The sequence below is a fragment of the Oncorhynchus mykiss genome, chromosome 3, assembly GCF_013265735.2.
Source record: "Oncorhynchus mykiss isolate Arlee chromosome 3, USDA_OmykA_1.1, whole genome shotgun sequence".
Lineage (NCBI taxonomy): Eukaryota > Metazoa > Chordata > Actinopteri > Salmoniformes > Salmonidae > Oncorhynchus > Oncorhynchus mykiss.
The window spans coordinates 25780034-25800225 of record NC_048567.1 but is presented as its reverse complement, the minus strand read 5'-3'; the positions used below and the strand labels follow the sequence as shown (position 1 = coordinate 25800225).

Below are 20192 nucleotides of genomic sequence, written 5' to 3'. Positions count from 1 at the left end.
CCCAGGGTATATATAGTTCCAAGACTTTAATAGACCAATAACTATTTGAAATATGATTATAATCAATATCACAAAAAAGCACCATGCCGTTCATCATAGAGATAAACATAACCATACAACGGTATGTAGAATACATGTTACCATGGTGAGAGTAATAGCACTTACTTAACAAAGCCAATCATGCAAGACTTTAAATAATGGAAACGTGAACCCCCTTTACTTTAGAGTAGGTACCTGTTTTAAAATCTCTCATACATTTGTGACCTACACACACCCAGTAATAACCTCCGAAAAATGCATCCCTTTTTGAGAGTTAAACTGAATCCATATCATGCATATTGTCATGCCTTGCCCCTGTGTCGCACCCCAATGGAATGTATTCACAATTCACATGAATTCCACTCCCATCCGTATAGAAAGGCTCTCTGTGTGAGGTTAATATGTTAAGCTACTCTCTAGTACTGCAATGCACTGTATGTATTTAAACCATCTTCTAAGCACCTTATGATACTGACCAGTCACGTCTCCATAGTCTCCAGTCACGTCCTGTTATGAGTATTCTCTTTGCTCTCTGTAAGTACGTCACAACTAAGTACTGTGGCATGATTCTATTTACAATTCCCTTTATATAACTCTGAATACACTGTTTTCACTGGTATTGTTCACATTTCACCATCCTCATCCTCATTTCCTTTCCGGGACATCCCATTGGAGGTATATTTTTCATTTTAGTAAGGTTTTCAAGCAAACAGGCTGGTGTCTATGTACTGTGTGGACATGGAGAGTGTGTGTGTGTGGGCGTGATGTTCTTGTCTGCTCTCTGCTCCTCCTCAGAATGCTTCTGCTTCTCCAGGTTCTCCATCTCCTCCAGCATCTCCTGGATAAGAGGAGGCATGGAACCTGGGATCTCCATCTTCAACGTCACCACTCGCTCAGCTCCTGTGTAATTAGAATGGAAAATGTAAATGACACTTTTATAGAGTAGTAGAAGTGTTTCTTAACTCTTTCACTCTCATGAGAGACGCATTTCCTTTATTTGTTCCTATTTAACCCACCTCCACCCAGCATGTCTGAAAGGGTTTTTACACAGACTAGGCTTGTTGCCCACACCGACATCCACAGGTCACCCCTGATTTTCTACTTCTCTCTTTACACTACATCCTTAAATTAGCGTTGGATGTGCACTGGTGTTGTAAAATCACAATATGCCATAACACCTGGTTATAACAGTCATGAAGCCAAGCCAACAGACTAAGGTCAAAGTAAGTGTCATGGCCGATAGGGAGTTGACCTCTAACCTTTGGCGCTGATGCTGCGCAGGTCGGTTATCTTCATGAGGACCTTGGGGAACATGAGGGGCATGCTGGGCCGCCGTTTACGGGAGTAGATCTTCAAGGCCTCCAGTAAGGGCTCTTGCAGGACCTCCACCTTAGATGGCTCCTCCAGGTCCTGGCGGTCTGACACAGGAGAGACATTGTCAGTGTGACACCGACACATCATTCATCTGCTAATTCAGCTCATATCTAGTTTGTGTGACAACACAAGAAATCTAAGGTAACTGAACTAAATGACTATCGCCCCGTTGCACTCACTTCTGTCATCATGAAGCGCTTTGAGAGACTAGTCAAGGATCATATCACCTCCACCCTACCTGATACCCTAGACCTACTCCAATTTTCTTACCTCCCCAATAGGTCCATTGACGATGCAATCGCCATCACACTGCCCTATCCCATCTAGAGGAATACCTATGTAAGAATGCTGTTCATTGACTATAGCTCAGAATTTAACGCCATAGTACCATCCAAACTCGTCATTAAGCTTGAGCCCCTGGGTCTCGACCCCGCCCTGTGCAACTGGGACCTGGACTTCTGACGTGGCGCCCCCAGGTGGTGAGGGTAGGTAACAACATCTCCATCTCGCTGATCCTCAACACTGGGGCCCCACAAGGGTGCGTTCTCAGACCCCTCCTGTACTCCCTGTTCACCCATGACTGCGTGGCCATGCACGCTTCCAACTCAATCATCAAGTTTGCAGACAACATTACAGTGGTAGGCTTGATTACCAACAACGACAAGACGACCTGCAGGGAGGAGGTGAGGGCTCGGAGAGTGTGGTGTCAGGAAAATAACCTCTCACTCAACATCAAAAAAACAAAGGAGATCATGGACTTCAGGAAACAGCAAAGGGAGCGCGCGCACCCCCCCCCCCCCCATCCACATTGACGGCACAGTAGTGAAGCTGGAACTGAAATGGTCCAACCACACAGACAGCGTGGTGAAGAACAACAGTGCCTCTTCAACCTCAGGAGGCAGAAGAAATTTGGCCTGTCACCTAAAACACTCACAAACTTTTACAGATGCACAATTGAGAGCATCCTGTCGGGCTGCATCACCGCCTGGTACGGCAACTGCACCGCCTTCAACCACAAGGCTCTCCAGAGGGTAGTGCGGTCTGCACAACGCATCACCGGGGGCAAACTACCTGCCCTCCAGGACACCTACACCACCCAATGTCACAGGAAGGCCATAAAGATCATCAAGGACAACCACCACCCGAGGCACTGCCTGTTCACCCCGCTATCATCCAAAAGGCGAGGTCAGTACAGGTGCATCAAAGCTGGGACCGAGAGACTGAAAAACAACTTCTATCTCAAGGCCATCAGACTGTTAAACAGCCATCACTAACATTGAGTGGCTGCTGCCAACATTCAGACTCAAATCTCTGGCCACTGAAATAAATTGATTTAATAAAGGTATCACTAGCCACTTTAAACAATGCCACTTTATATAATGTTTACATATCCTACATTACTCATCTAATATGTATATACTGTGCTCTATACCATCTACTGCATCTTGCCTATGCCGCACGGCCATCGCTCATCCATATATTTTTATGTACATATTCTTATTCATTCCTTTACACTTGTGTGTATTAGGTAGTGGTTGTGAATTTGTTAGATTACTTGTTAGATATTACTGCATGGTCAGAACTAGAAGCACAAGCATTTCGCTACACTCACATTAACATCTGCTAACCATGTGTATGTGACCAATAAAAGTTGATTTGATTTGATATATGTATAATTTAACTACACCCACAGAAACTTCTATACACAAAAACGACAGTGAGGTTAGTTTATTAGAGTAAATAGTTTCAAATAAATGTACTAAAAGTACATCCATTCATAAAACAAAAAAAAATATTGTTTTATAAAAACTTTCTGAATGTACTGAAGCTATGGATAGTTGCAGTACCTCCAGACACCAGGCAGATGGCACTGAGGAGGCCACTTTCTGTGTCATCCATCTCCAAGGGCAGCAGCTGGCCGGCGAAGGTGAACACCTGGTCTGTGAGCGGGCCAAAGCCAGCGTTGTGGATCTGTGTACGGGTCAAGGTCAGCCCGTCTGAGAAGGTCATAGTGTCCTGGTCAGGAGTGTACCTTGTACAGATCCGCAGAATCTACAGGAGACATAAGGGGTAGTATAGAGAGTACAGAAAGGGACAGTATAGTCAGTATAGAAAAGGGTAATGGTGAGATGTATGTTCAAGAAGAGGGGGATGGAAATTAAAATACAAAGACATGAAAGACAGTTCAGGCAAAAAAAGCGAGAGAAGTATAGAGGTAAAACACAAACCTACATCTAGTCTGCATAAGAAAAAAGAGATGGAGGGATCACGTCGAGAGATAGAGAAAGACAGATCAGGTAGAGAGAGATAAACATATCAGGTAGAGAGAGATAGAGAAAGACAGATCAGGTAGAGAGAGATAGAGAAAGAGAGACAGATCAGGTAGAGAGGGAGATAGAGAAAGCGATAGACATATCAGGTAGAGAGAGATAGAGAAAGATATATAGATCAGGTCGATAGAGAAAGAGATAGACAGATCAGGTAGAGAAAGATAGAGAAAGTGATAGACAGATCAGGTAGAGAGAGATAGAGAAAGATAGTTAGATCAGGTCGAGAGAGATAGAGATAGACAGATCAGGTAGAGAGAGAGATAGACAGATCAGGTAGATAAAGAGATAGACAGATCAGGTAGAGAGAGATAGAGAAAGATAGATAGATCAGGGCAAGAGAGAAAGAGATAGATCAGGTAGAGAGAGATAGAGAAAGATAGATAGATCAGGGCAAGAGAGAAAGAGATAGATCAGGTAGAGAGAGATAGAGAAAGATAGATCAGGTCGAAAGAGATTGACAGATCAGGTCGAGAGAGGTAGAGAAAGATAGATCAGGTAGAAAGAGATAGATAGATCAGGTAGAGAGAGATAGGGAAAGAGAGACAGATCAGGTAGAGAGAGATAGAGAAAGATAGATCAGGTAGAAAGAGATAGATAGATCAGGTAGAGAGAGATAGGGAAAGAGATAGACAGATCAGGTAGAGAGAGATAGGGAAAGAGATAGACAGATCAGGTAGAGAGAGATAGAGAAAGATAGATCAGGTAGAAAGAGATAGATAGATCAGGTAGAGAGAGATAGAGAAAGATAGATCAGGTAGAAAGAGATAGATAGATCAGGTAGAGAGAGATAGGGAAAGAGATAGACAGATCAGGTAGAGAGAGATAGAGAAAGATAGATCAGGTAGAAAGAGATAGATAGATCAGGTAGAGAGAGAGAGAGAGAGAGATAGAGAAAGACTCCTTAAAAACTCCTTAAAAAAACATTTGTAGCTTAAATAACGCTACATCATAGCAAGGCACTGATTCAAGTTTCACAAACGGCCTAAATCACCATCAATCTGCACAGTAATTATCCCTGCACGCCTCATTAGAAACCACCTCAGTAATGTAAAATAAACATGATAACGCTTTGATTTCAGATTAAAGATTTCCCGTCGAGAAAATAGAGCCGTGAGTGAATCACCATGGTGCAGCTAGTGAGAATCTACCAACCTTTGATGGTGCTGGAGAAGCACAGAGTTGACAATGAAAACCAGAAGATATGGGGAGATGAAAGAGAATTAAACATGCCTTCAGCGGTAACACTCTGTTACAACCCACCACCACTGTGTCTGTCTTCAGCACAAACGTATGCTGAGACAATGTGACAGCAGATCCATAGTGTCTGTCCCAAACAGCACACTGTGGCTGATAGACAATGTAACAGCAGGTCTATAGTGCCTGAACCGTTCCTGAACTCCACACAGGCCAGTTGATGAGGTGCCAGATGTGCTTTGAAGATGATGATGTGGTCGTACACACACATATACATCCCCTCACGCATACAGTATACACACACAAACGTACAGTACACACACACACACACACACACACACCACTCACCAGAATGTCCAGACAGGCTGCTTTGAGGAGGGTGATCTGGTCAGTTATAGTCAGGCCGGTGAAGCCAGGAACCCGTTTGGCAAACTCCACAACCCTGATGATACATTTGGTGGCCAGCTCACTGAACTTATCCCACAGCCCCAGGTCCAACTGGATCCTAGTGTCTGAGCTTGAGTTCTACAGATGCATGGACGGGGGACGGGGAGGGTAAAGGAGAGATTAGAGAATAGGGGAGATAGAGGGTGGGAGAGAGAGGGGCAGGAAGACCGAGAGGGATGGGGATGAAGAGAGAGAAAATCATGAGAAAACAAAAAAGATAATTACTTGACACAATTGGAAAGAATTTACAAAAAAACTGAGCAAACTAGAATGCTATTTGGCCCTAAACAGAGAGTACACAGTGGCAGAATACCTGACCACTGTGACTGACCAAAAATTAAGGAAATCTTTCACTATGTACAGACTCAGTGAGCATAGCCTTGCTATTGAAAAAGGCTGCCAAAGGCAGACCCGGCTCTCAAGAGAAGACAGGCTATGTGCTCACTGCCCTCAAAATGAGGTGGAAACCGAGCTGCACTTCCTAACCTTCTGCCAAATGTATGAACATATTAGAGACACATATTTACCTCAGATTACACAGACCCACAAATAAATCAAAAACAAATCCAATTTTGATAAACTCCCATATCCACTGGGTGAAATTCCACAGTGTGCCATCACAGCAGCAACATTTGTGACCTGTTGCCACAAGAAAAGGGCAACCAGTGAAGAACAAACACCATTGTAAATACAACCTATATTTATGTTTATTTATTTCCCCTTTCGGGGAACTATTTGCACATCGTTACAACATGGCATATAGACATAATGTGACATTTGAAATGTTGTTATTATTTTGGAACTTTTGTGAATGTAATGTTTACTGTTACTGTTTAATTGTTTATTTCACTTTTGTTTATTATCTATTTCACTTGCTTTGGCAATGTAAACATATGTTTCCCATAACCAATAAATTGAATTGCAAAGAAAGCAAGGAAAAGAAAAATAGTGAGAAAGAGAGAGACAGAGAGAGAGAGAGTGAGAGAGAGAGAGAGAGGTAGAGAGACAGCGAGAGAGAGAGATGTAGAGAGAGAGAGACAGAGAGAGAGTGAGAGATGTAGAGAGAGAGAGAGATGTAGAGCGAGAGAGAGATAGTGAGAGAGAGCGAGAGAGAGATGTAGAGAAACAGAGAGAGAGAGAGAGAGAGAGCAATTAGTAGTATAATCTCAACATTACAACCAGTATGATCCATTTAGATGACTGGATTATGGTACAGGGATAGTGCTTCTGAGCCTCAACAGAGACAGACCTACCCACAGAATTAAATGGAAATCTTTCCATGATACATGTAATATATACAGTTGAAGTCGGAAGTTTACATACACCGTAGCCAAATACATTTAAACTCAGATTTTTATAATTCCTGACATTTGATCCAAGTAAAAATCCCCTGTCTTAGGTCAGTTAGGATCACCACTTTATTTTAAGAATGTGAAATGAAAGGATAATAGTAGAGAGAATGATTTATTTCAGATTTTATTTCTTTCATCACATTCCCAGTGGGTCAGACGTTTACATACACTCAATTAGTATTTGGTAGCATTAGCTTTAAATTGTTTAACTTTGGTCAAACGTTTCGGGTAGCCTTCCACAAGCTTCCCACAATAAATTCGGTGAATTTTGGCCCATTCTTCCTGACAGAGCTGGTGTAACTGAGTCAGGTTTGTAGGCCTACTTGCTCGCACACACTTCAGTTCTGCCTACAAATTCTCTATAGGATGGAGGTCAGGGCTTTGTGATGGCCACTCCGATACCTTGACATTGTTGTCCTTAAGCCATTTTGCAACAACTTTGGAAGTATGCTTGAGGTCATTGTCCATTTGGAAGACCCATTTGTGACCAAGCTTTAACTAATGTCTTGAGATGTTGCTACAATAAATCCACATCATATTCCTCCCTCATGATGCCATCTATTTTGTGAAGTGCACCAGTACCTCCTGCAGCAAACCACCCCCACAACATGATGCTGCCACCCCCATACTTCACGGTTGGGATGGTGTCCTTCGGCTTGCAAGCCTCCCCCTTTTTCCTCCAAACATAACGATGGTCATTCTGACCAAACAGTTATATTTTTGTTTCATCAGACCAGAGGAAATTTCTCCAAAAAGTACGATCTTTGTCCCCATGTGCAGTTGCAAACTATAGTCTGGCTTTTTTTATGGCGGTTTTGGAACAGTGGCTTCTTCCTTGCTGAGCGGCCTTTCAGGTTATGTCGATATAGGCCTCGTTTTACTGTGGATATAGATACTTTTGTACCTGTTTCCTCCAGCATCTTCACAAGGTCCTTTGATGTTGTTTTGGGATTGATTTGCACTTTTCGCACCAAAGTACGTTCATCTCTAGGAGACAGAATGCGTCTCCTTCCTGAGCGGTATGATGGCTGCGTGGTCCCATGGTGTTTATACTTGCGTACTATTGTTTGTACAAATGAACGTGGTGCCTTCCTCCCTCATGTTGCCATCTATTTTGTGAAGTGCACTAGTCCCTCCTGCAGCAAAGCACCCCCACAACATGATGCTGTTACCCCCATGCTTCATGGTTGGGATGGTGTTCTTTGGCTTGCAAGAGAGACAGGTCACGTCTCCTTCCTGAGCGGTATGATGGCTGCGTGGTCCCATAGTGTTTATACCTTCAGGTGTTTGGAAATTGCTCCCAAGGATGAACCAGACTTGTGGAGGTCTAGAATTTATTTCTGATGTCTTGGCTGATTTCTTTTGATTTTCCCATGATGTCAATCAAAGAGGCACTGAGTTTGAAGGTAGGCCTTGAAATACATCCACAGGTACACCTCCAATTGACTCAAATTATGTCAATTAGCCTATCAGAAGCTTCAAAAGCCATGACATTATTTTCTGGAATTTTCCAAGCTGTTTAAAGGCACAGTCAACTTAGTGTATGTAAACTTCTGACCAACTGGAATTGTGATACAGTGAATTATAAGTGAAATAATCTGTCTGTTAACAAATGTTGGAAAAATTACTTGTGTCATGCACAAAGTAGATGTCATAACCGAATTGCTAAAACTATAGTTTTACACAAGAAATTTGTGGAGTGGTTGAAAAATGAGTTTGAATGACTCCAACCTAATTGTATGTAAACTTCTGACTTCAACTGTATATATGGTGCCAACATGGCAGTCAGTGGCTGTTACTCACTGTAGTGTATTTGCCCAACTGGCAGAGGGAAGGGAAGGTCTCTCTATGAGCCCTACAGATTTTCTCCACTATACAGCCCAGTTCTGCTGTCAGCTCATATGTCTCGATGATGGTCATCTTGGGAGTCTCCTTCTTCTCCTTCCTCTTACTCCGGTCATTCCTGACAGCTGGGAAGAGAGGATGAAATATGAACGGAGATAACTCAAGAAAAAATGTGAAATTGATTTTGTTGCAATAGCTAAGTTGGTTGGATCATGGTGCTTGTAACACAATACCTCTGGTGTGATTTCCCTTGTGGGCAACACCTGCAGAATATATAGTAGGTGTTAACAGTAAAGAGTCTGTTAAAGGACCATATTTTTCTCAACAAGCCATGCACATTTACCAATGAGTGTCTTAAGTAATGTAAAATAGTCATGTTATACCTTCCACCTGATCTATAAATCACGTCAACGTACTTCAACCATTGGTTTTCAACACAGGCCACTCGTTTCACTGAGCCGGATCTCAGGGAGAGATCCATCTTATGCACCTGGTCTCCTCAGACAGGCACATGCCTCAGACAGATCTGTTCAGTAAATGGATAGTCTACTCTAGTCTGCCCTACTTCCTGCAATCATTTTGTAAAACCTTCCCTCTGGGCTGCATTACATACGAGTCAGTGACAACGGCAGACAATGGCACAGTAATATTAGTAGCCGTTACATTCCAGCCACAAGGCCACAAGGCTGATGCGTGTGCTGATGGATTTATGTATTGCTGACATGCTGGGTAGAAGAGATGAATGACATTCAGAATAGCAGGCATCCATCACCATGACACCATCCCCCTACCCACAACAGAGATTGTATCTGGGTCAGTGCGCCTTCTGGGAAATGGTGTTTGAAGTGCTTTCATGTGTTGGACAGCGGAGGTGGAATTAGTTTTCTTGGAAAACGTTGGGACAGCAGAAGCATTGACATGATTAGACAGGTTTTTAGGTACGGGGCCTTCAGAAACTTTTCACACCCTTTGACGTTTTCCACATTTTGTTGAGTTAAAACTAACTCTGCGTGCAATAATCATTACACTTTGGATGAATCAATACACCCAGTCACTGCCAAGATACAGGCGTCCTTGACAGCGCTGATGGAGAGGATGGAAACCGCTCAGGGATTTCACAATGAGGCTAATGGGGATTTGAGACCAGTTACAGAGTTTAATGGCTGTGATCGGAGAAAACTGAGGATGGATCAACAACATTGTAGTTACTCCAAACTACTAACCTAAATGACGGAGTGAATAGAAGGAAACCTGTACAGAATAAAAATATTCCAAAACAGTCTCTAAGGGCTTTGCAAACCTGGATTGTACAATATTTGCACATTATTCTTAAAAAAATTCTTCAAGTTGTAACGATTCTCTTCTTGTGAAGTAGAGGCGGACCAAAGCGCAGCGTGGTGGTTGTTCATTGTACTTTATTTACGACACTATACAAGAACAAACTAACGAAAAAACAAGAAACGTGAGAACTCAAAACAGCCCTGTCGCCGGCAGAGGCGCCGGACAGGCGGGAGGCTCCGGCAGAGGCGCCGGACAGGCGGGAGGCTCCGGCAGAGGCGCCGGACAGGCGGGAGGCTCCGGCAGAGGCGCCGGACAGGCGGGAGGCTCCGGCAGAGGCGCCGGACAGGCGGGAGGCTCCGGCAGTGGCGCCGGAGAGGCGGGAGGCTCCGGCAGAGGCGCCGGACAGACGGGAGACTCCGGCAGCGCTGGAGAGGCGGGAGGCTCCGGCAGAGGCGCCGGACAGACGGGAGACTCCGGCAGCGCTGGAGAGGAGGAAGGCTCTGGTAGCGCCGGAGAGGCGGGAGACTCCGGCAGCGCTGGAGAGGAGGAAGGCTCTGGACGGATGGGCCGGAGAGACAGCCTGGTACGGGGAGCTGCCACCGGAGGGCTGGGGTGTGGAGGTGGTGACGGATAGACCGGGCCGTGCAGGCGCACTGGAGCTCTTGAGCACCGAGCCTGCCCAACCTTACCCGGTTGAATGGTCCCGGTCACCCTGCCAGTGCGGCGAGGTGGAATAGCCCGCACTGGGCTATGCAGGCGAACCGGGGACACCGTGCGCAAGGCTGGTGCCATGTAAGCCGGCCCAAGGAGACGCACTGGAGACCAGATGCGTAGAGCCGGCTTCATGGCACTTGGCTCGATGCCCACTCTAGCCCGGCCGATACGCGGAGCTGGAATGTACCGCACCGGGCTGTGCACCCGCACTGGGGACACCGTGCGCTCCACAGCATAACACGGTGCCTGCCCGGTCTCTCCAGCCCACCGGTAACCACAGGAAGTTGGCTCAGGTCTCCTACCTGGCGTAGCCATACTCCCTGTTAGCCCCCCCCAATAAATTTTTGGGGCTGCCTCTCGGGCTTCCATCCACGACGCCGCGCTGCCTCTTCATACCAGCGCCTCTCCGCTTTCGCCGCCTCCCGTTCTTCCTTGGGGCGGCGATACTCTCCTGGCTGAGCCCAAGGTCCTTTACCGTCTAATTCGTCCTCCCATGTCCATACCTCCTCGCGCTGCTCCTGCTGCTGCTTTTTCCTTTGCCCATTACCACACCGCTTGGTCCTGTTGTGGTGGGTGATTCTGTAACGATTCTCTTCTTGTGAAGTAGAGGCGGACCAAAGCGCAGCGTGGTGGTTGTTCATTGTACTTTATTTACGACACTATACAAGAACAAACTAACGAAAAAACAAGAAACGTGAGAACTCAAAACAGCCCTGTCTGGTGCAAACACAAAAACAGGAACAATCACCCACAAACACACAGTGAAACCCAGGCTACCTAAATATGGTTCCCAATCAGAGACAATGACGAACACCTGCCTCTGATTGAGAACCATATCAGGCCGAACATAGAACTAGACAAACTAGACATGAAACATAGAATGCCCACTCAGATCACACCCTGACCAACCACAACATAGAAATATACAAAGTAAACTATGGTCAGGGTGTGACACAAGTTCTGTCAAATTGGATGTTGATCATTGCAAGACAGACATTTTCAAGTCTTGCCATAGATTTTCAAGACGATTTAAGTCAAATTACCCAGAAAGAGTGTAATCTCCGCCAAAGGTGATTCTAACATGTATTGACTCAGGGGGTTGAATACTTATCTAATCAAAATATATGAGCATTTTATTTTCCATTAAGTAAAAAAAAAACGTATAATTTCTCTTACACTTTGACATTTCACATTATTTTGTGTAGATCCTTGACAAAAAAATGACAATTAAAGTTGCACTATGCAGAAAGTTACATATGGTCACAATCCATTTTAATTCCACTTTGTAACACACCAAAATGTGGGGGGAAATTAAGGGGTGTGAATACGTTCTGAAGGCACTGAGTATTTTGAGTAAGAGTTTTATGAAAGCGTTTGGGAATATTGCATAGCAGTGTTTAGCAGTTTTGGGGTATATTACAGAGGAGTTGGGCGTTGTTTAGAAATGCTGCTCTTCAGTGGTTGAATGGAGACACTCTGAAATATTATTGACACTTACACTCCCTGGACATGCCCGCGGCGAAGCACCTCTGTAGCCGGCAGTACTGACAGCGGTTCCTGGTGATCTTATTGATGATGCAGTTACTGTCCCGGTGGCACGTGTAAACCATGTTCTTCTGGACACTTCTACGGAAGAAACCCTGGGAGCCACCAACGGAAAGAATAATATGTTTTCAATAGAGAAGACATCTCCCTTGTACTTTCAGCTACCAGCAGTTAACATTCTACAGACAGTTGTGTCTGTCTACAGTTGTGTCTGTCTACAGTTGTGTCTGACGCACTGTCCTGTTCATAGTCAGTCAATAGTATCCCGGCACATGAGCAGTTTATCAGGGCCAAGATTCAGGCCCTTTAGTGATACTAGTATTTGCTCTGGGTCAACACGGCAGTCAAACAGTCCCTAGTGGCCTTGAGTCTACTCTTTAGGGTTAAAAACAGTAGGTTGAGTAACGTTACATAGTTGTATTGTAAGTTGGGATACTTCTGGGCAACAGAAGCTTTATTTTTTATTTGTAAGCCCCCGTCCCCGCAGGAGGCCTTTTGCCTTTTGGTAGGCCGTCATTGTAAATAAGAATCTGTTCTTAAACGACTTGACTAGTTAATAAAGGTTAAATAAAATAATGTAAATACATATGCTATATTTCTTTTGGAGTAAAAAAATATCTGATTTTTAATTTGAACACCTAAATAGATCGGCTAGGTCAGACCAATACGTGTATCAACAGACACCAACTGATATTTCTAAAGCATGTCATTTCCACTTTCGACCTGCTACAGTTGAGAAAACGAACAATCGACAAATCTCTTTCATGCAGCTCCTTCTATGAGGTCCCCCTCCAGGGCAGGAGAGATAAGCTCCATTCTCACTTTCTCCACTAAACTGTCAGCGGGAAAACTCTGTAACTAACGCCACTTCTCATCTCTAACACAGATGTGAGCTCACACTTAATCTATAATTAGGATCATTGCCTTTCATCTTGTTCTGAAAGACGCTGAGGAGAGAATGTCATCTGTAGTCATGGTCTCCTCCATGCTCTTGGTATTGTTCACAGTGCTGCCCATCAATTATTTACCTTCTCTCTGTGGAGCCTTCTGTTGCCCGAGCGTTCAGCTCGCGCGGAGGGCCAATCGGCCTAGCTTTCATGAACAATTGTGTTAACACCTACTCACTATAGCTCACTGCCATGGACCATCAAAGGGTGATAGAGGGGGGGACATTTGAGAACCCCAGAGAATAGTGGGAATCGTGTGTGTGTGTGTGTGTGTGTGGTGTTTGTTGCACTACATATCCACATCCCAGGTGAATTAGGTCTGGGATTGAACTTCAAAGTAGAAATGAACATGCTGAATACGTTGAAACCGCTGAAGAAATAAAAGTGGAATTTATTCATCATTTGAGCAGTCAGATGGTTTTTCGCGATATGTACATGGCCAGTCTGGTCCCTTACCTTGCAGCCCTCACAAGCACTGACGCCATAGTGGTAGCCTGAGGACTTGTCTTGGCACACGAAGCAGGGTTTGTAGGTGCGAGGAGGGGGCAGAGGTGAGAGAGGACTGGCGAACAGGTCCTCTGAGCTGGAGCTCTGGGTTTCCACAGCTGCTGACACACAGGAGGGATAGAGGGAGAGAGGTAGAAAGGAAGAGAGGGAGAGAGGGATGATGAGGCGCTGGGAAGAATGACAGGCACTGAGTGTTGGGAGTGAGATGAGGGCTGCCACTGCATAAACTCTAAAATGGCCTCCTTTCCTTGTCGCCTTTCTATCATAAGCTGTGACTGAGTTTTCATCATTTTTCTGTCACTTTAATTCACAAAAATCTCTACCGTGGAGACAAGGAGGAGAGAAAAGTAATATTCGGACAAAGCTGGGAGAAGGAGAAAATTCCAATGCAGCTGCTGAAAATGCGGTCATACATCGAATTTATGTAGCTTAATGTTCTTCAAACAGTAACGCGTTGAAGTAAAACAGTATTTAATCCCTAAAAACTGTTGAAATATCAAACAAATTGGATTATGTCTTTGGGCCTCCTCTTTTATATTGGAGGGCCAACAGTTATTTCTATGGTCAGTAAACATTCTGCAAAGTGACTATGCAACATAGCATTCAATCCATTTTTTTTTCTCAACCAAACAAATATCAGAAAAGTGCTTAGGCATCTTTTATTTTTTATTAGTATACAAATACTAATTTCTACGGCCGGTAAACATTGTACTGAGGAACTCAGCCACAGAACTATCTCTATGGAAAACAAATCACGAATTTACTGTAGCTGAGCTGATAACACAGATCATGTCAGCCCACAGTGCCAAGTCCACTTGTGTTCCCGAGGACATGTTGAGGCCTTGTGTTGATAGGCATATCTGACCGAGATAATGTTCAGGTTTTCTTTTCAGACTTCTGTGTCGTCCTTTTCACAGAGAGTGCAAAAGGGTGAAGAAGAGGCCAGATACAGTCATACTATTCCAATGCCATACTTTGTGGGAAAATGACGACAGCAGACACTCTTAAGACATCTCTTCAGTTTTATAGAGGGCCCCCACTGTGACAGGGCAAGCATCCCTGCTGGCTTCTTATCACCTCTACCATAAAAGCACATAGTGTCCAGATCAGTGACAGATCACTAAAAAAAGGCAAATTGAGGGGACAAAAAATAGAAAATGTCCTTATATCCATCCCCTTGAACCCGTGGCCTCCAGTTGAACCTACCCTCGCCGGGTCAAACAAGAGAACACACCCATTAGCAAGTATTCTCTCCACTGCGAAACAATGGAGGCGCATGCCACAAGATCAACTGACTGATGATGAAGCAGTGGAATATTAAGCTAGACTAAGTGGTTTGGAGGGGGAGGGGGGTGCTCATCCACATTTATTAAGAGAGAAACTGGTAACGAGTAAAGTTTGAAGATGTGTGCCACGATCTGCTTCCACTATGTCAAAGGAAAGTCACTTTCTCTGCGCGCTATCCCAATGCTATCCCAATGCTATCCCAATGCTATCCCAATGCTATCCCATTGCTATCCCAATGCTTTCCCAATGCTATCCCAATGCTATCCCAATGCTATCACAATGCTATCCCAATGCTATCCCAATGCTATCCCAATGCTATCACAATGCTATCCCAATGCTATCACACTCTCACTGAGTTCTTTTGGGGGACTTTTAGGGATGGATGCTGAAAGTAAAGGCAATCTGTAGTGAGGGAATGTCTGTGTGTTGTGAGTAGGTCAATTCCTCAGTGAAATCCAAACACCCTTAACATTACACTTGTAAACAGGAACAATAATTATAGTCATTTGGATATCAGCACTGGCCATACAACATGAATGTACTCGCAGAATAGCCAAAGTGATGAACGAGGTAAATATATGATTGTTTTCCAACAACTACTTTGCTGTGGGTGAGACAAGCCAAGCAGTCTGGGTCTCGTCTGACCTCCTGTTGGTGACCGTCCACTGAACCCTCGGTGACCTCCAGTGACCGTCCTGACCACTGACCACATTGGCTGTGCTTCGGTTGAGATGCTCCTTCATCTGCAAACACTGAGCACTGCCAGAGAGGGTCTACTGTTGTAACTGGCTTTGGTGCTGCCTTCGAAATGCTTTTGATATTGCAGAAAATATAAGGACCATAATGTCATGTGAAGCCCTTGAGACTGACTGTCAGAAGCACACCGGTGTTGGATAAATGAAAATCTCAGAGGAGACAGCTAGATCAACCATCAGATAGAGGAAACCAAAGGTATCTGATTGGAATTTGACTTCCTAATCTGGTCTGTAAATATCAACAACTAGTTGAGGAAATGGTCTCCCGAGTGGCGCACCGGTCTAAGGCACTGCTTCTCAGTGCTAGAGGAGTCACTACAGACCCTGGTTTGATTCCAGGCTGTATCACAACCGGCTGTGATTGGGAGTCCCATAGGGCGGCGCACAATTGGCCCAGCGTCGCCCGGGTTTGTGTTTGGCGGGGGTTGGCCGTCATTGTAAATAAGAATTTGTTCTTAACTGACTTGCCTAGTTAAATAAAGGTTAAATACAACATTTAATAAAGAGGGACAGTGAATGTAGTAGGCGACAACAGAGGCGTGACAAGTCAAATAAGAGTGCAGATTTTATGGCCAATTCATTATCAATGGGTTCACTGTAATAATCCATGTATTATTGATTTAGGATAACAAGTAAGTATACTGATTGATTGCACAACGGTGAATTCATTCCATAAACTAGGAGGTAGGCTTACCAATATTAAACTAATGCAATCATCAGTTGCAACAAAGCAAGCAATATGCATATGTAAAATAACAACAATATTGACCATATTCCTTTGCTATAAAGGCACAATCTGTCTCCCCCCCCAAGCCAAATAGCAGCCCTGTCACTTGGTTTGCTATAAAACTGAGGGATTGGCCTGGAGAAATGTAACCACTCTCTGATTATCAATGAAGCTATGGATGCAAGGACTGACAGTTATATCAACATTATAGTTTGAAACATATTTTGAACTATACATTGTTTACAAAGGCGTTATTTACAAATGGAGTAAAAAAAGCAACCTTATATTTTGGGTTATAGTGGTGTAATACACTTGCACTGAACGCATTAGGCATTTATAAATTATTCTTCAAGATTCAATGGGTATCATTATTTGAACTGACCATAAAAATCAGTAAATATTGCAGACCGCACCTTTACCTTTCACGTGTAGGCCTACATAAATGCTGTTGTGTGTTATTTTTTGTTTAAGCTTGATTTTACTGTACAGGCTTCTGATTTGAATTTGATGTAGGCCCTATATCTGAAATAATTGTATAATTTGTGTTGATTTGAACTAGATATGACATCAATGACATATTCAGAAAGATGTATGAATAAATGCCATCGAACTACAGCTTCTGGAAAAAAAGATGGTAGCCTGCATACAACATGACCTAAATAAATATGTTACATTGTTTTTGGATTAAAGATGCAATGATACAAGACTGCACAGGGAACAGTTCAGGCTACAATGTACGAACAATTGACCTAAGGAATAGGCTATATTATAAACAGTGCATCAAAGGTGTGAGAAGAAGATACAACTGGATATATCATGTCAAGTCCCACGTTCAGTCTTTCAAACAAATACTTCGATTTAGTAAAGAGTAAAACAGTTGGCAACTGAGGGATTATTACTTAAACCCTTAAATAGACTAAATAAAAATAAAGCTTCACCTACATTGCGCGACCCGATGAACTTGCCAATCCGTTTCTGTTAGTCCAGTGAAGCATGCGGTTTGAGATGGTTCCTGGAGCATACAAGGACTTGCAGTATAGAAGTCCAGCGTTTCCCCTGGACCAACTGCGAGAAAATCCATATAGTCAAACATGGTTTTCTATAACATTAGTGTAAGGCCGAGTCCTTATCAAGATGCGTCAGGATCTAAAGAAATGGAACAAATGGAATGCAACTGTCCTTAATTCGCACGCCCAAGTAGGATTCTGTTTTCCCTCTCAGTCAAGCGTATGATGGACATTTTTGTTCAAAGTTTGTAATTGACCAAAATTATATTTTATTAATTTGAGTCGATGCAAAAATATCTACAGTTGTATGCGGGCGCCGAGAGAAGATTTCCATCGATGGATTCATTCAAAAAATATTTGAGTCCATCGCGCGCAGGGGGCTCAGCAAAATAGTCCGTCCCTGTGAAAACCTGACAAAAACAGAATAGTAGGCTATTTTACATAACAAAGTTTGTTTTGGAGTTCTTAGCTCCCATTTATTGACGAATGGGTTATGTTGTCTCTACACAACCACTTCATACTAGTTATGTCACAGGGACCGATTGAATTACCTAATATATGCGGGTGAACTTTCCATGAACCTTTTTGGCGGCCGCTAACCTGCAAATGACCCAAACACTGTCTGACATCACCAAGTACAACGATTCCCTCACCAGACGAGATAGACGACAATATTTTGTGTGCGCTTGGGTAGAATGTTAGGTAAATGGTAGTAGAAATACAGTGTGCGAGCAAGTTGTATGATTCTGACTTTCTTCATTGATTTCACACGTTTTACTGATTATTGAAATGGCATGTATTTGGGAAGTCTGACACGATAGAATATAATGAAATACAACAGAACAGAATAATATAAAATAGATACTTGGAAAAACACACTTTTCAAAATGTAGGCTATCTAGCAACCATGTGCAATCATCTAAGTCTCCCCCTGTGAGCATGTGGAAGCTAGGCTGTTTTTCATATCTGGAAAGTAGGCCTAATAGTAATGAACTAGGCCCTAGTCATTTGTTCCACAGTAAAGCCAATTGCGTAATCTATACTTAAAAATTGAACTAAATGTTTCTGTAAGTGTACATCTTGGGTGGGTGAGATAGATAAGCAGTTCAAAGATTGAACCGTGTTATAACAAAGATTTCAAAGGCTATTCTCTATGCTCTCACATCAGCAGAAAACATGATAAGAAAATGATAGAGCTTTAAGCTAAAGATAGTGATGGAATGAAATAGAAAGGAAAGGTCAGTAGAGGTATGTAGATTCTAATTTGAAATATGTCATATTCCTCGTCTTTAAGTTGAACCTAAAATAACAAGGCAATCTCAGATAAGGAACCTTAAAGCCCCAGTCTGTAAGATTTACGGTAATTTAACCTGAAGAAGTATACCCCTTGATTTTAAAGAACAGATATGACACGTTAAATACTTCAATGAGTAGTACAACTTCCTTTCCTAGCAAAAAGACTACACATATTTGGCACACCTTTACAATATTATGCATCTCACAGTGTGTGACTTTAAAGCTGATTTGTGTTGTTGATTTTAATAATATATTTTCCCTGAGAATGTGTGGTTTTGTAAGCGAAAAGGTGGTTAAGGCAAATTCAGAACCTGTACCTGTCAGAAAAGGACATTTCAATTGTCTCTTTTGAAGGGACACTCAGAATTCAATAAAATGACAAGAGTCGAAAATAAAACTAACATGGAGGATGTCACAGTATTGGCATTTTGTTATCTAAACTACCATGTCTCTGGAAAATCAATACTCTTTAGCTTCCATTTTTCTTAATCCATGTCTTCTTCCATTTCTAATTCCTGCCATAAGGAAGACAAATTCACTGAGAGAGAGCATCATAATTAAATCTAGTGCAGGAGAGATAAAGTAGGCCATCAAGATGGGGGAAAAAGGGAGAAAAAAATCTGCGCAGTTTCATCATAACAGCACCAACTGCAGCGTACATCAACTGGAAACGAAACCAAAGAAAATAGGAGTGGGGGATTAACTCAGAAATATCAACTGGAAATTCATATAAACAGGATGGGGGTTAACTGAGAGAACAAATATAAAAAATATTAGAATGTGGGTTTTTTACATTGTAAATACACTTAATAGTTTCCGTCAATGCCACGGGACCATAGCTTCAATGTTAAAGGAGGCTAATTACCCAGTATCTCCCACACTCCAGGGAGGAGGGGTCATTCAGAGGACAGGCATGCAGAGCATTCCTGCAGCCTGCTGGCCCCCACCACCCAGCCCAGGCAGCCTCACTCCCTCTCCCTTTACAGTATCTCCCTTTCTCTCTTTCTCTCTCGAAGTTTCAAGTTTCCCCTTATTTTACCAGGTGACTGAGAACATATTGTCTTTTACAGCAACAACTGGGCTCCCGAGTGGCGCAGCAGTCTAAGGCACTGCATCTCAGCGCAAATGGTGTCACTACAGTCCCTGGTTTGAATCCAGGCTGTAAGACATCCGGCTGTGATTGGGATTCACATAGGGCGGCGCACAATTGGCATAGCGTCATCCGGGTTTGGCCGGGGTAGGCCATCGTTGTAAATAAGAATTGGTTCTTAACTGACTTGCCTATTTAAATAAAGGTTACATTGAAAAGAGAAAAAAAAGCTGGAGAAGAGTTACAGTGGGAGGAGAGGGGATGAATTAGCTAATTGGAAGCTGGGGATGGTTGGGTGGCCATGTTGGTATGAGGACCAGATTGGGAATTTAGCCAGGACACCGGGGTTAACACCACAATTCTTACAATAAGTGCCATGGGATCTGTAGTGACAACAGAGAGTCGGGACACCCGTTCTACATTTGCTACATGCGTAATCATGTGGACAAGTATCC

The 20192-nt window shown here is 43.4% G+C and overlaps 1 protein-coding gene across 5 annotated transcripts; it reads right to left on the bottom strand.

Moving 5' to 3' along the window:
* Nucleotides 1-2: 2 nt before the first annotated feature.
* Nucleotides 3-17951, bottom strand: LOC110515656 (retinoic acid receptor beta). Of its 5 annotated transcripts, none has more exons than XM_036973354.1 (9): nucleotides 17287-17948; nucleotides 13525-13676; nucleotides 12075-12216; nucleotides 8815-8844; nucleotides 8540-8706; nucleotides 5286-5462; nucleotides 3261-3465; nucleotides 1299-1457; nucleotides 6-939 (listed from the first exon to the last, which is right to left on the bottom strand). In XM_036973354.1, the coding sequence occupies exons 1-9, from the start codon at nucleotides 17435-17437 to the stop codon at nucleotides 761-763; spliced, it is 1362 nt and encodes a 453-aa protein (XP_036829249.1). In that variant the 5' UTR covers nucleotides 17438-17948; the 3' UTR covers nucleotides 6-760. The 5 variants fall into 5 exon arrangements, with proteins under 5 accessions (XP_036829251.1, XP_036829249.1, XP_036829250.1 ...); XM_021594476.2 differs by having other exon boundaries at nucleotides 7-939; nucleotides 13525-13673; nucleotides 17287-17946; XM_036973356.1 differs by lacking the exon at nucleotides 1299-1457 and having other exon boundaries at nucleotides 3-939; nucleotides 17287-17951.
* Between the last annotated feature and the right edge of the window lie 2241 nt (nucleotides 17952-20192).

Bases quoted from the DNA above. Each gene is read 5' to 3' on its own strand.
- LOC110515656 (XM_036973354.1), bottom strand. From the start codon at position 17,437: ATGTTTGACTATATGGATTTTCTCGCAGTTGGTCCAGGGGAAACGCTG. The intron at 12,217-13,524 runs GTAAGGGACCAG...GGTGGCTCCCAG, and splicing joins GTGCTTGTGAGGGCTGCAAG to GGTTTCTTCCGTAGAAGTGT. The intron at 940-1,298 runs GTTAGAGGTCAA...CTAATTACACAG, and splicing joins GCGCAGCATCAGCGCCAAAG to GAGCTGAGCGAGTGGTGACG.